This window comes from Polyergus mexicanus, unplaced genomic scaffold (genome assembly GCF_030449975.1).
Source record: "Polyergus mexicanus isolate NDT 795.1 unplaced genomic scaffold, iyPolMexi1.0 SCAF_26, whole genome shotgun sequence".
Classification (NCBI taxonomy): Eukaryota; Metazoa; Arthropoda; class Insecta; order Hymenoptera; family Formicidae; genus Polyergus; species Polyergus mexicanus.
The window spans coordinates 1,201,163-1,216,463 of record NW_027223346.1 but is presented as its reverse complement, the minus strand read 5'-3'; the positions used below and the strand labels follow the sequence as shown (position 1 = coordinate 1,216,463).

The following is a 15,301-nucleotide window of genomic DNA, read 5'->3' as shown; positions in this document are numbered from 1 at the left end:
ATATAACAACAAGAAAGGGAGAATAGGCGTATAAAAATAACAACGTTCGCGTTTTTAAACCGTGAATATTATTTCGCACAAAAGAATACAAATATATATATATATATATTTCTAAATTAATAAATTTTAAACAATTTCTTTAAATTTTTCAAACCCTTGATCTTCATATCATAAGTTACATTATAAAGAAATGTCCCGTTTATGCTTGTATTCCTGCGATTGATATAAAGTAACATATACTTGTATTGTTTTAAAAATATGTTATTAATTAATCCTCCAATAACCGATTCAGTTAGCGGGAAATAATTTAGGGAGAGCTATGTAGGAATATTCCTCGATCTGTTATTCACCGATTACTGTACGCGACGAGAATATCGAGACGATCGCGCCAACGAGGAAGATCCCGTGTCCCGATCCTCGCGCACGTTCGCCTCGGGTAGGGGAGGGGATGGGGAGGGGTGGGAGGAGGAAAGGAGAATGGGGGCGCGGCGCCCGTCAACCCGAGATTGCGATCTATCATTGAATGTTTGCGGGGGGCCTTCTCGAGGCACAAATATATCGAATTTATTTATTATCCCCTCGTTCCCCGTACGTGGCCACGTTCCGCGGCGGGAGATAGGGAGATGACTATTCTGCCGCTACCCCGGAGGCCGCCATTAGCTAACCATATGATTATTTCATAGCGAGCTCGCGAGGGTGCATATCTTTACGCTTCTGCGTTCCCCCTTTCCCCACTCTCCTGCTCCATCTTCTTCCGACGACCTAGCGGTGGCTTACGCCATTTGCGAGCGCTGCATCGCACGCGAGTGCACTTAGGCGGGAAAAGGTACCTACGAGAGGAGGGTAATCGGATGGATGGCTCGTAATTTGTGTGTCGTGCCCGGATTACGAGAGCGAAGAAATACTTCGACCTCTGACAACTCTGACACGTCAAACATTTAAAAAAAAAAAAAAAAAAAAAAACGCGCACATTTCTGCAATATGAATAATTGTATAATACAGAAGAGAGAGAGAAGACAGAGATAATTTAAAAAAATATAACGCGATCGCACTCTATCCGGAATCGTATTAAAAATATTTTCGGCGATATGGAAAATATTTGCGTATAGCCAAAGTGCTACATACGTATTTAGAGAGTGATATTAGTACGCGCGAAATGCACGTGGTGATAAAAAATACGATGACTCTGATAAACGAGGCAGAATAAAAATAAACGGAAACAATTTTTCTGTTAATCGAAACGTATCCGGCTGAAAATCGCCGCAACATATTTTTCGCGGCACGCGAGTTATCCGCGAGTAACACTGGAGAATTAATGTTGTAAATCAATCAAAATGTAATTTGCGGCGTACGCATGGTTGGAAACGCAGGTAATTTGTACGATGTGCTAGGGAAAAGTTTGCGTTAAAAAGGATAAATCTATAATTGTAATATTTATTAGTTTAAATTAATAAAAAAATTAAAAAAAACGATACAACAGAATGATAATCAATCCTATAAATTAATTGTTATATAAATTAATATAATTTGCACAAATATTTATATTAATAGTTTGAACTAATAATTTTTTTTTATATTCGACACACATACATATACTTTGACATATCTCTAAACTTTGACATATCTTAATGTAAACTGTACTTGAAAACGGTACGCTACATAAGAGTATGTCCATTGTAAGAATAACAGAATTCAAGCTCAATACAAGAATGTGCTCGTATTCCTCTTCGGATAAACGCGTCTGGCAAAAGTGCCATTTCGCTATTTCGACAATAGGCACCATGTTTGCGCAACGAAATGGCAGAAGTGTGTAAATGACAGTCGCGTATCATTGAATCGGAAAAAAAAGGGAAGAGCGAGCCACTCGGTCGCCAAGCTTGGGTCGGCATTTCGAATCTCTATCATCGATCGTATACGAGAGAAAAAAATATATTTTATTCATTAATGTAAAAAATAAAAAAATAAACACAAGGCAGCGTGATTAAAAATATGGAAATAAAATTGTCTCTCTCAATAATGTATTATATTCCCCGATATATATTATAATAACGATGGCACGAGACTCTGCGTTTTAGGAATAAACATAAGTGATTTTTTTTCTATACGTACATCGTGTCTAGAAGGACAAAATTATCAAAGTGCAACGTTTGAAAGAAAAGCTCAACGAGTTTGTATTAAAAGCGAATAAAGGGCACGCCGGCACGCGAAATAAAGTCTGAAACAAGGTCAAATGGTCTTCGTCGAATTGGTAATGTATTATAATCCCCGAGCTCTGACATCCAGCAACTCACAGGATATTGCTACTCCGGATTCGTTGATGCGTAATGCATTCACGCCGGGATTTCGGTAGCGCGGGGGACGAAACGCATTACGGTACTCTATACGTATAGCCAGAGTCCTAGTACAGGGGATGAGCGTAGGACGAAGGGTGCTAAACTCTATGCGACTTGGCCGAGCATAGCGACGGTGTCGAACGTATTGTGAATTTCCACAAACGATGCGTGAACAAGTGCGAGTAAAATTAAAAAAAAAAAAAAAAAAATGTCAGAGTAACAAATTAATTTGGTTGCCTGTATATTTCAACGATCGATGTATAATTGCGACACGAATTACCGCGAAAATTAATCCAAAAATAAATAAGAGAAAAAGAAAAGAAAAGAGAAAATAGGTGAAATGAAATCAGTAAAATGTAATAAAAATGGAAAATATAATAAGAAAAGAGAAATGAAGTATTGTTGCAAGAGATAAATATTTTACTTTTACATCATTACAAGATTATCATTGCATTCATTTTTTATAGGGCCAATTTTGATATTGATCAACCGTTTTTTAGAACCATACGATATTGACATCTGTATTTGATTCATGGGGAAAAAAAAAAATAAATAAATAAATAAATTTTATGACTATTTGAAATTACCAAAAATGTCGCGCTGGCATCCACTATTAGCGATAGCATGAAATCCCTGCATCGGTTTCCTGTAAACCTGAATTTTTTAATAACCGATTTTAGCTCTGTTGACTCTGGAGACCATTTACCGATATTCAATATGTTATGAACACGCCAGTGGAAATGTATTCGTGTCGGCCAAGTACGCCGTTTGCGCATGTTTATACGCGGAGTAGAATTTCTAAAAATAATTTATGTTTACCTACGGAAATCCAATATTTCCGAGGAAGAGATACGTACTCCGAGTACAAAATGGCAGGTCGCGCGTTCGCATCTAGTATATTTACATCAAAATATGTGCACGCTGCTCTTACGCAAAAAGAATTCAAAATATCTTCAAAATAACCGTCACACACACGCACACACACACTTCATCAATTCAGGAAATATATAATATCAACCTATTTGTACGCGGTAGAAAAAAATGTCAGAAATTGCTAGAGCGAGAAAACGAAAAGAGACACCTATACTAGTGAAATTAATTAATATGATTATATATATAATTTTATTAACATAAATAAGTAAAAAATTTGCAGAATTTACTAGATACTTTCTTCGTGTCATTTCCAATAAATTTAACAAAGATTACGAGAAATTTTTAACCGCAGGGACCTTCAATTGCAATGAAAATATTTATATACGCAAGCACGCTTGTCTCTTTTTACAGAAAAATCAAGTTTTATCTTTTATATTTAAAAGGTTATTAATTAATTAATTAATTTTCTTTTTTTCCAAATATTTCTCAATCAAATACAGAGCCTCAATAGGGTGTTACACTTCCGTACAATGTATTTCGTAAATGACAGAGTCAACACCGGATTTCTTCTGGCGTCGTTTAAAGCTAGCCCTACGCGGGAATGTGGAAGGGGAAAGGGCGAGTACGCGAAGGGATAATAGACAACGGTGAAGCTTGCCACTTAGCAGAATGGGAACAAGAACAGCCGCTCTCCGTGCCTATTTCTACTTGCGCCCCTGTCCCGCCTGATCAAATACTCGGCTTCAATCCCGCGGTTCCCATTACTATTACCGCTCTTGTCAACGCTGTCGTTGACAGCACTATTACTATTGAAGATCCTTTTCCTCCAGCTATCTCGAAGCTGGAACCTCGACGCACGATCTTAATTGCGCGCAAAAGTTAACAAAATTTTCTTTCAAACGTCGTTTCATCATTCGTTGTATTTTTATTTTATCTTTTTATTTGCAATTTTTTCTTACAAAAAAAATTACGATTCATATTTTATTATTATAAAGCTATAACAAATCTCCCGCTCCAAGAGATTAATTTATTTAACTTTTCGTAATGCGTCGATATCGATAACGTTGGACGTTGGTACAAGCATTCAACGTATAGCATTCAACACTGTTGAAGATCGGATTAAGAGACGCGGTCTTTAAAAATGAGTACGAGCCCTGTGCGGAAGGCTTCGGAAATGAATCACTGACCAACACCCGGCTCTGTGCCAGCTGATACTTTAAGTGCATCTGCTGTCTAATTTGACGCTGAATTGCCAAACTCGAGCGTTTACTTTAAATTTATGACGCAATGCGATACAAAACAGTTAGATTTCAAACGAGCATCCCGCCGGAGAACATATAGATTAAATATAAATCCCTCACATTGTTATAAATTGCAATTTCGCGATGTAAATAGAAAGCGCGAAACATGCCAGAATTATGTGATGAATCGTTCGGGGTTTTTTTTTTTGTTTTTTTTTCCCGTAGCACAAGTTCAATTTTGAAATACGGAAATAAACAAAACAATGTAGTTATAAATGTCATATTTATTTTAGCAAGATTTGGAAGAAACTGAATTTATGCGTCGCTTTTAAAATACACGCGTACAATCCCATTAAAAAAAAAAAAAGGAAAAAAAAAGAGAGAGAGCGTGTTTAATAACTGCATCAGCTGATAAAATCTGCAGAGAAAGAAAGAGAATGTTGTTATCTCCTCGTACATTGATAGAAACACGACGTTGTCGTGACAAAGCATGCACTTTAATTGTTATCATTGTTTGAAAATCATACATATATCCGTGTGCTTTCAAAATAAAACGGCGCATGCATTATGCAGTCAATCCGATAATTAATAACAATTGGAAAATGAGAAGGACTTATCTCTTACGCGCGTGTAACGTTTACAAGATAAAATACAATGTCATCATAATTAATTCGACCGGCGCGCATTGTCGGTAATAATTTAACTCATTATTTATGCGAGCGAACGATACCATCTGCCACTCGCGGATTTAATATTTAGTCGGCTATTTGCATGTCTGAATTTCAATATGAAAAGAAGTTAATTGAACAGGAACCGCGCACACGCGAAATCTGTGTTTATTAACTGAATATACGTATTTTTGAGAAAAATGATTTTTTTTTTTTTTTTTTTTCTTTGTATTGAAATAAACATTGAAACTTTTACCGTGGAGAAGAGTGTGTAATCTCTCTTGCTCTGCTACGAAAAATGTATAAAAATTAAATCAAACTTGCCACAAAGCAGTTAAATTATTTAATTTCGACTGACAGGCATCCATGGAGAATTTAAGACTGTCGAGAACGCATCTTTTTTAATCATAGATAAATTTGGGAAAACTCTTACCTTAATTTTATTATGATTTAGAAGATTGTATCATTTATTGTGCCCCTTTCCAGCAGTTTTCAAATTAAAATTCTATGTAGATAGATAAATAAAGTTAATTTAAAATTGAATAAAAATAAAAAAATACAAGCATCCATTTTCATCGATAGAGATTAATTTGCGAGAAATCATTCTCTTTATCCCCTCGCGGTCGCTTGATACAAATTTTTCCGTATCTATGCTTGCGTATCTCTCTTTCTCTCATTTTGAAATCTCCGATACAATTTTCGAGTTTGTACACGTAATTTTCTCAACATCCTGTGCACGCGCGAACGCATCAACCGATCACGCGGTGTATCGACCAAATCCTACGAGCAACACGTAGAAAAAAAGAAAGCAACAAAAGTACGAAGAATAGCAAACGACTGGGCGTGTACGCGTAGGTCGCCGATAACTCGGTACAGAGAAAGAAAGAGAGAGAGAGAGAGAGAGAGAGAGAGAGAAAGAGAAAGGAATGGAGGGATGAGTCGAGGCCTTTCGAAAGAGGGTTGAGAGGACGCGGGGATGCGTACCGGCCGAGGGTGAATTTGGACGAGGAGAAACAGAGAGGGAGCGAGGAGGTGGGAACGAGACGGGCGAGGAAGGGGGAAAGGAGAAGGAGGAGGAGGAGGAGGAGAACAGTCCATTAGCAGATTACGTACCCAGCCCGCCTCGCTCATTCACCCCCGCAATGTTTTTTCTTCATCTCCCCCTTTCTTCCACGACCGCCGATGATCTTGCCGGCTACACACCGACCCCTCGCCTTCCAACCCGTCCCCCGTCCCCCGTTTTCCTTTCGCCCTCGCGTTTTTAGACGCGCTTACCCACGCCGATGAACGTGACAGGTGTGCGACAGACACGTCGCTGCGATACGCTGGACTTTGTTTAAATTAATAAAGCGGTTTTGTCGTCAACGAAATCACAGTTTAAAATTCTTCTCTTTACGCAACTTTATCCCACAACGAGAAAACATGGAAATATAATCTGACTGCGGTCCAGAAAGCGTCTCTACACACTATACAGTAGCGTTTACGTATATGCTATAGATTAGTTTTCTACAATTTTACTCAATCGGATAAATATTTTGGTGGATGCGCTTGAATCAATCATGCAATTACGATTTTATCCGCGCGTAGATTTGTTCGTGTTCATGATTAAAAAGTCGCGAAAGAGAGAGAAAAAAAAAAATATATATATATATATCTAAAGCAAATTATTGCGTTTAGGATTAGAATAGGATCTTGAATGATCGCGAAATTGATTAAATGTTTAGCGAAAAATTATTTAGAAAAATGTATTATATTGTACTTTAGAGATGTATTATCAGAGATATTCTTTTCTCCGATAAGCTATAAAAATCGCTTAATATTCTTTTGCTCTCCCTCTGCTTCCTCTCTTTCTCGTTACATTAAAGACTTTCGATCGCAATTTCTTGAGTAACTGTATACCGGAGCATCTCCTTATACGAGTATAGTAAACAGAAGTCGTCGTGCTGCAGCAGTCGACATTTACCACGATATTTTCTTCTCACGATAAAGGTTCGAATCTATTTGCATGAAATCGATAAGGAGACGAGAGCATGAGGAAAGCGAGGGGAGAGAGGTTCGAGAAAGAAATCCGGCGAAAATGCCCACTGGGAGATGTCGGCGGTGCGTTATTCGAGAGCCTTTGGCACGGTAGAAAAGGGAGGAAGGGGGAGGGGGTGGATGCTCTTTAGAACGGCGAAACTAAATTATCAGATCAAACAGCAGCGCCGTTATATTAATAAAATAGATTTCGCCCGCCGCTCTCTCTCTCTCTCTCTCTTCAAAGGGGAAGAGCCCGTCGTTTCGCGTCTAACCTCGTTTCGCGCAACTCCCGATTTAATCAGGTTGCACGACTAAAACGTAGCCTTTTCATTTTCGTAATAAACCCTACCTATACCTCCGCGCGAGACGTGCGAGACGAGCGATGCGGAGGTAGACGGGGGAGAAGAAGCCGCTGGGAACCTTATTACGTTAAGTAAATGCGCGAGCCGCCGGTTCGCTTCTAGGAGCTGCGTATTAATTAATGCGTCAGTTTGATGTAACCGTTGCTTGACGATTACGTAACAAATTACTTTTGCGATAGTACTTGGCGATCGCGTCGCTTGCCTGGTACGAGAGCAATCCTTGCACAATCCGCTACGAATCATCACTGGGATACCGATCAATTTTTTTTTTTCCCTCCCGGAGAGTCGTAACGAGACGATTTCCAGTTTGACTTGGCTGAGAATTCTTTTCCCTTTTAACGGAACCGTTGACTTTTGTCAATCGATCTTTCAATCGAAGCTAGAGAAGTTCTAAGACACCCCTCCCTATATATAGTTTAATATCTTCGTGTATATACACTGTATTAACTTTTACGAGAAATTACTTTAACAAAAGATCAGAAATTTTCTAGAAGATTGAAAAATTGAAGATGCGAAAAATTGATGGAAGCATTTTTAGAAATTTTCAACAGAATACAAGCATAGAAATATATTTTCTTCCAGTTTTGATTAAAATTTTATCTTATCGGAACATATACGATCTTGTAATAGAAACCTGGCATAAATTTACAATTGTTTTACCAAACTGCCATTGCTCGGAGGATTATTCGATAGGCTTAAAAGCGTCAAATCTGTGAGGAAGGGGCGTCGTTTCTGTAGGCGCGCGCGCGATTAAGACGTAGTCCTTTAATTCATTATAACAATAGACGGGGAGCACGGGAGAGAAGCGGGAAACCGCGGGCGTGCACTGAGGAAAATTTAGACTCGTGGACGTCGACAAGCTGATCGAAAGCCCCATTTAATCCCGGAGCCGCGAAGAGAAATAAAAAGCATCGAGATCGCATCGAGTTCCGCCTACATCCGTTTCAATTAACCAGAGCAAACTGTGATTTATTTCAAACGCGCGAAGCAAGACACACGGGTACTTTAAGAGGCATAACAATTTAAATTCTGACACATTTCTTCGATCTCTCGTATCGCGTCTCACTCTCGTTCACGATGTCAATCCTATTATCGAGCGGTTCAAAACATCCAGCTGTTTTCTTCGACATGTCAAAATTTTCGCCGCATATCTGATTATCGATATAATCGGTATAATCACCGTATCGCTTAAAAATTAAAAATCGAAATAAAAATTAATTAAAAATTAAAGCGAGACTTGAGGATAATTAACGTTAAAAAAATAATGAGGTAAAAAGATATATCGCGGTTTAACGTATAATTTATCTCATTCAGTGTCTTATTAAATCGTATAAATTCGATCAAATGTACATTATTCACGAATATTGATAATAATCGAAAAATTTAATTAATATAATAATTATGAAAATGATAAATTACTAATTATTCGGGCGATCGATCTCATTTCACGTAGATCTTACACGAGGCAAACTCCTCTCCCATCTCCATCGTGATTAGAGTAAGAGTGTTTGTGGATTTGATTTTTCTACGCTATTCTCTCTCTAGCAATTACGTCAATGGTTGGCCACTTAAGTCCCAATCATCGATGTCTTCGAGAGTTTTCGATTACGGGGAACGAGGCCGAGTCACATTGCTTTGTGGCCACACTTTTAATCCTCGTCTAATTATTCTTAATAATAATTTCTTATGCGTAAATCTTCTAGCATATAAATGTATTTTTACATATTAAATATACTGTAGAAGGAATCTATTTTACATAAATAAATATTAATAAATATCCCGTCACTACATACAACATGAAATCCATATTTTCTCTATATTCATTTTAATAATTTAAAATAACGATAAGGTTCTCCGATTTATCCGGATTCTTGCGAATTTGTAAGTGAATTCAAAATAGATAAATTGTGTTAAAAAAAAATGGACGAAGAAGCGTTCTTTCTAAGTATTTATCTTTTTTTTCGGAGACGTTTCGAGAAGGGAAAAAAATATCGTTCCTTTAAAATGCAAATAATTTCATTCACGTGTTCTCGTATTCAGAGACGTGTATGAAGAATACGAGAAGTAGGACGCGATTCTCTCGACAGGTCACGGAGTTTATGGCGAAAAGCTCATTTATCTTTGGCATTGTCGGTATTAAAAAAGAAAGGAGGGAAACGAGGGAAATGATCCCTGGGAGAGCTGCCGCCACCGCACCTTTCTCTATTCAGAGAGATCGCGCAGAGATACCAACGGATAAAAGTTGATAGGCAAACATACGCACTTTTTTTATCTCCTTATCTTTATACTGCGCATCTGTTGCTTTATGAAGCCATTGAAACGCCATCAGAAAGTTTAAGAGATATCTACTTCACATATCGCCGATAAAATCTAATGATAATTATATTTTCCATGAAATTTATATCTTCAAACGGAATATTTATTCAGTTTTATTACTAAAGCGCGAGAGAGAATCATCATCTATTCTGTCAGAGTAATAAAATGCAAAATTTTGTACAATATTAAAAAATTCTCCGAAATCTTCCATTATATTATATTATTAACAAGATTTAATATTTATTAAAAATCTCTAAAAAAAAAAAAAAAAAAAAAAAAGAGATACAATGATAAAAGAGATTTAGCCGATAAGAGAGTATCACTCTTAGCTTTTCACACACGTACAAGCAAATGTATTCAAATATTGTGCAATTTTTATTACTGTACACGCATGCCATAATTTATTAAAATATATCAACATTTACAATGTCATCGAATCACTATTTGTCTATATTTCGCTTGTTGTAAAACTCTATATCTATCTCTAAATCGGGGAACATCACGGTGATAATCGACGAGCAGACGACGAATGCATTACCGGTAAGAGGAAAAAGAAAATCCCGTCTTGGTGTGGGGAAAAAAAAAAAAAGATCGTGCATTATTTTTCGGGAAAGGAGTGACGGCGAGCGCAGCACTTAACGATCCCGTCAAATAAGCATTACGACGTACAAAATGATCGATCGCCGTTACACACATCTGCGCGCTTTAAAGATACGAGCGAAAAGCAACCTCGCCGCTGAGTAAAAATCGTGACTAGGCCTTTCTCGCGCACATCGGCAGGAAATTAATCATAATAATCCCGCTATCCGGTCGACAATAATTCTGATCGTACACCTTCGTCATTCATTATACACGGCCAGACACGGTACGCGATCGCGTGAACGTGTGAAATGCGCAGATTCGCCCGATTATAGCAAAAGCAGGTCGAAAGAAAATAACAATCTGGTACGATCTTTTTAAAGCGACGCTGTCACCCACACAAAAATTGAAATTGCTTATCCGTTTCAGATGTATGGTATAAAAACATTCTTCCATTCGTAATGGCAAAATCGAGACAATGATAACACGAATTTCGATATAAAGAATCTTATATTAGTAACGAAATGCACGAAAAAATTTGTTTCAATATATAAAGCTTGTTTTTTAAATAAAAATTAATTTTAGTTTGTATAACGCATAACATTTATTTTTCTTAAAAAAATAAAATCTTAAAAAGTCTAAACTTAAAATTATTATTACTAATCATAATTGTCTTACTTTAGGTAAAACAATATCTTTCTTTAAATCATTTTCTAAATTTCCTCTAAATTTATCCTTCCAATCATATTATGTAACTGTACTTTAATAACGTTCCTACCGTTCGCCGGAGAGATGAAACGTCTGTGACAGGATTTCCCTCCCCGGAAGAGAGACACGTGTGCTCGGAGTAAAGGGACAAGCGCGGCGAGAGAAGGAGGGAAAACGTGTTGGATGCGCGCAAAGGGGTTAAGGCGACGTTTTGGGGGGTCTTCGCGGAGGAAGTTGACCCAGGTGCGAACCGTCAACCTACGAACGCGAAGATCACGGATCCCGCGCGATGCAACGAAAACAGTTTGCGTCTTGTCACTTCGCGTGACTCGCGTATTAAGTTCAGCACTGACGCGCGGTTATATTTTCAGACACGGTGGTCCTTTGGGTATGTACCTCGAAGCACCTACTCGAATATCCCTTCGCCCCTTCCGCGTTCAAAGGCGCCGTCGTCCTAGAGACGATGGTATGTTTGCGCAACAAATGACTCGACCGGATCAAAAGACACGGATTTTCGACGAAAAGCGCGCACGGGCGAGCGCGAATAAGAATTATACGAAAGCGAATGTCAGGCGGTAATAGATTTGACGACAGGGACGCAAAGAGAGATCGATCGTTGATTAATAAAAAGAAACGTTGTAGAAAAAAAGTAGAGAATAGTTTCAAATTATAATAAAATTAAACTTTTTACATGTTTCCTTTTTATATTTTGATTAACGTGAAATCTTGTCGCTTTCGTGTTATTTCTTCATGCGAGTTCTCCGCATTGTCGTTTCAGTAATACGCTTTTTATCAAAAGCTCTCATCTCAGCGACTCTAGTCCTTTTATCGAGGAATCCCACAAAAAAATAGTAAAAAGATACAGCGAAAAGATACGTAAAGACACGTTACAGAAGTTACGATTTCATTGTAGATGATTGCCCGCAATTACGTAGAGCGTTCGTATCGTCCAGGAAAAAGTGGAACGTTGCTAATTATGCTCCGATTAGACCTAACCAGCGAAATAATTCTTCGATCGTCTATAATAGAGATTTATTTTAATAGCCCGCCATCTGTAACTGTAATAATCGAACATCCTACGATATCGCTCTACCCTTATTCGGTGGTACAAAAAGTATCAGGCATAAGTCATGAAAAAGATACGCAACTAATAATAAATAATTCTTCGCTTAAGTGTCAAAGCTGTTTGTCTTCAGAAATTTTATACCAGATATCTGAGGGGAAGGGGGATGGGGGGAAGGGGGAGGGGGGCAAATTTATGAAATCGTTAACGATAATCGCATTTGATTTGCCATGTCCCCGAGCATCGCACTAAAACGGTCAACTGTCAATTAAATATGTAATATTTTATTTGTGCTATAACATGAACGTCGATATGTCTCTCGTCGCAATACAGTATTTTTAATTAAAAATAATCTCCATTTAACGTGCGCTCTATTTTTTGAAACGAATCTCAATTAAAATTAGCTTTAGCCTTTATTAAAATCATTGTATCGTTCATTCCCCCGATATACGATAACGATAATTCAAATCGACATTATTTTTTATTCTTTGACATAAATCTACGCATTTCCTACCAACTTTCGAAATGTATCGCGAAAGGATTATTACTTAGAATCGGATAAAAATTATAAAGAGATTTTTTTTTCTTTTTCTTTTTTTCTTTCTATAAAATTTTGCCGCGACGGATTTTTAAAGTCAGCTTCCATTACAGGAAAAACGAAATATATAAAAAATTACTTGGATCTTCGCATAAGATAAACGTAATTCTTTCGCGACATTCAGAATATCCGTTCGTTTCGAATATATATATATATATGTCGATAAAAATATTTTTATCATTTAAAAGAGGGTTTGTGACCTTTTTATATGATGCGACGTCAATATCGAAGCTTCAGGATCGCGTAATACGAGACTGCGCTCATAAATTGAACATTTGAAGGACTTACCCGGCAATATCTCGAACGCGAGTCTGCAGGACCGTTTTCTCAAAGAGCTCTTCAGGGATCAGGCTGCACAGTAACTGCGTCGCGCTGGCGGCTACCATTCCATTTCCGGTTGAATTGGCGGATACATCCTGGGTCTGCGCGTGGTCGTCGAGACTAGTCAGAGTCTATGAGGGGAGAAGCGTAATGATTACAACGAAAGATGTAATAGATATTTTTATAAAATACTCGAAATGTAGTAAATAAACGCGTGTCGCGTTTGCGAAGGTGCTCTTTGAAAGATGCACAATTTCAATTCACCTTAAAACAAACGCGTCAGAATTATTAACGTTTAAAATACAAGAATATTTGCGATCAGAGAAATGTGTGCTCGGTTTTTTTTTTTTTTTTTTTTTTTGTTCAGTTAATAGCGTAAAAAAATTGCGACGTCTGTAAGAATGGAGCGAGAAATGTGAGAGCTAGAATCCGTTAGACTTTAGTGTACAATTGTATATCGCAATTAAAAATGACGAGAGATATTATATATCGGAATGCAAGAAGAGAAAAGAAGAAAGATTGTCATTTCGATGAAATAATATTTCCCCTCTCGGGGATGTAATAGATGTGAAAGAAATAGACAAAGAGAGAGAGAGAGAGAGAGTCATTGATATTAAAATCATTAAAACGAAAATAAACGCGCGTGTTGTATACTTCGCGAAAAAACACTCGCTGAGAAATTAAAGAACCGGTAAATTTTTCATATCGGATAATTAAAGAAATTTCAGGTATGTTTTCGTTTTTATTAGAAGACGTATCGCTCGCGCGTTACATCGATCGGCTGGTTACTTAGCGTCCGATTCTGATCGATCAACCAGACGCTAGACGCGCATACACGTGGCTGGATTCCTGATCCGTTGAGTCATTGTTACAGACCCCGTTAGACTGCGAGCGGACAACACACGCATACGTACGGGCATTTAGAAGGCTAAATTAGTGGTAACGAGTCACAAAGGGTCCCGATAAGAATCCTGGAGACAGAGAATATGGGTCCTAAACGGTTTCGATAAGTCGTTCGAGGAATCCTATCGAAAAGTCGTATATTACACGTTTGTTCACTTTTATTTGGCTTCTGGCCGCCGTGATCCACTCGGTTGGACACATACATCGTAACGAAAATGACGTTTAAATTGTAACGAAAGTATTTTTGCGACGTTCTGCAACAATCGGTCCCTCGATCCTGAATTCGAATCAGATCCTGTGAAAATTTTATCTAAATTTTTTTAAGCGACCTCGTATTTTTTTCATCATATTTAATATCGCAAATTAATAATATACGTGTTATAAAATTTATATTTTTTCTGCAAGGGATATCTTTTTTTTTTTTCTACTCTAACTATTTTTTTACCAAATAACATATTTGCATCACTTGAGAAACGTGTACGATGTATATCCCTATAACTCGTCTATTAATAATTTCTAACAATTATTATTAGTTTTTAAATAGAGATCGCGGCGCATTCACAGAAAACTTTAGAATGCATAATCTTTTAAAGAACTATTGTTGCGCCGGAGACGAGCATCTTGGATGGAAGAGATAATGTTACGAACCGGCCTGCTCATAAGAGAGGTAGCGAAATAATCTCCAACGAAACATTAAAAAGCGGTTTGACCACTATCTTGACAAATTCAATCCCATCCGTATCGAGGAAGAAAAAAAAAAAAAAAAAAGCCACGACATTCTCTCTGATACGGAACGAACGAAAACAAGACGCCAACAAGACGTTGAAATTTCGAGGAACGCATATATCGAGTACGTGCGATCGTAAACAGGAGATGCTTTTATGTTAATCCAGTTCTTTCCAAACGTTAAAAAGTCGACGAGACGATCTTAGAGAATTCTACAACGAGAAGTCTACGAGACATCGATAATACTCGACTCGAACTCTACGACTTTACGATTAATTTCTAAAGCGCATGCAGTTTGTAAATTTTATATCCGAAATTTTTTGTTCGCGGTATCGACAAAGGCATATTAAAAGTATATTATATTATTGATAATGAAAAGTAAATTATAAAATTTATATTCATTATAATCTAAATTTTTCCTCGGCGAAAATATTTAAACACTAAAATGTTTTAATCTAAAAATACGCACGACGTTAAAAATGAAGAATCTATGGCAAATAAGGTTGTACCGTGCATATTTTTTTTCACGCGTATATGTGTTTAATTCTCTGTTATTAAACAAAAAGACATAATATTGTCCATTATAATGAA

General features: G+C 37.3%; 2 protein-coding genes across 6 annotated transcripts in view; one reads left to right on the top strand and one right to left on the bottom strand.

Moving 5' to 3' along the window:
• Positions 1 to 15,301, bottom strand: part of Ssp3 (short spindle 3) — a 40,919-nt gene that overhangs the window by 10,079 nt on the left and 15,539 nt on the right. For all 4 annotated transcript variants that reach the window (XM_070314222.1, XM_070314221.1, XM_070314220.1 and 1 more), the window contains exon 11: positions 13,049 to 13,212. In XM_070314222.1, the coding sequence (XP_070170323.1) occupies positions 13,049 to 13,212 (164 nt within the window). The remainder of the gene's footprint in view (positions 1 to 13,048; positions 13,213 to 15,301) is intronic.
• Positions 1 to 15,301, top strand: part of LOC138943402 (uncharacterized) — a 120,190-nt gene that overhangs the window by 90,262 nt on the left and 14,627 nt on the right. The window lies entirely within an intron of this gene.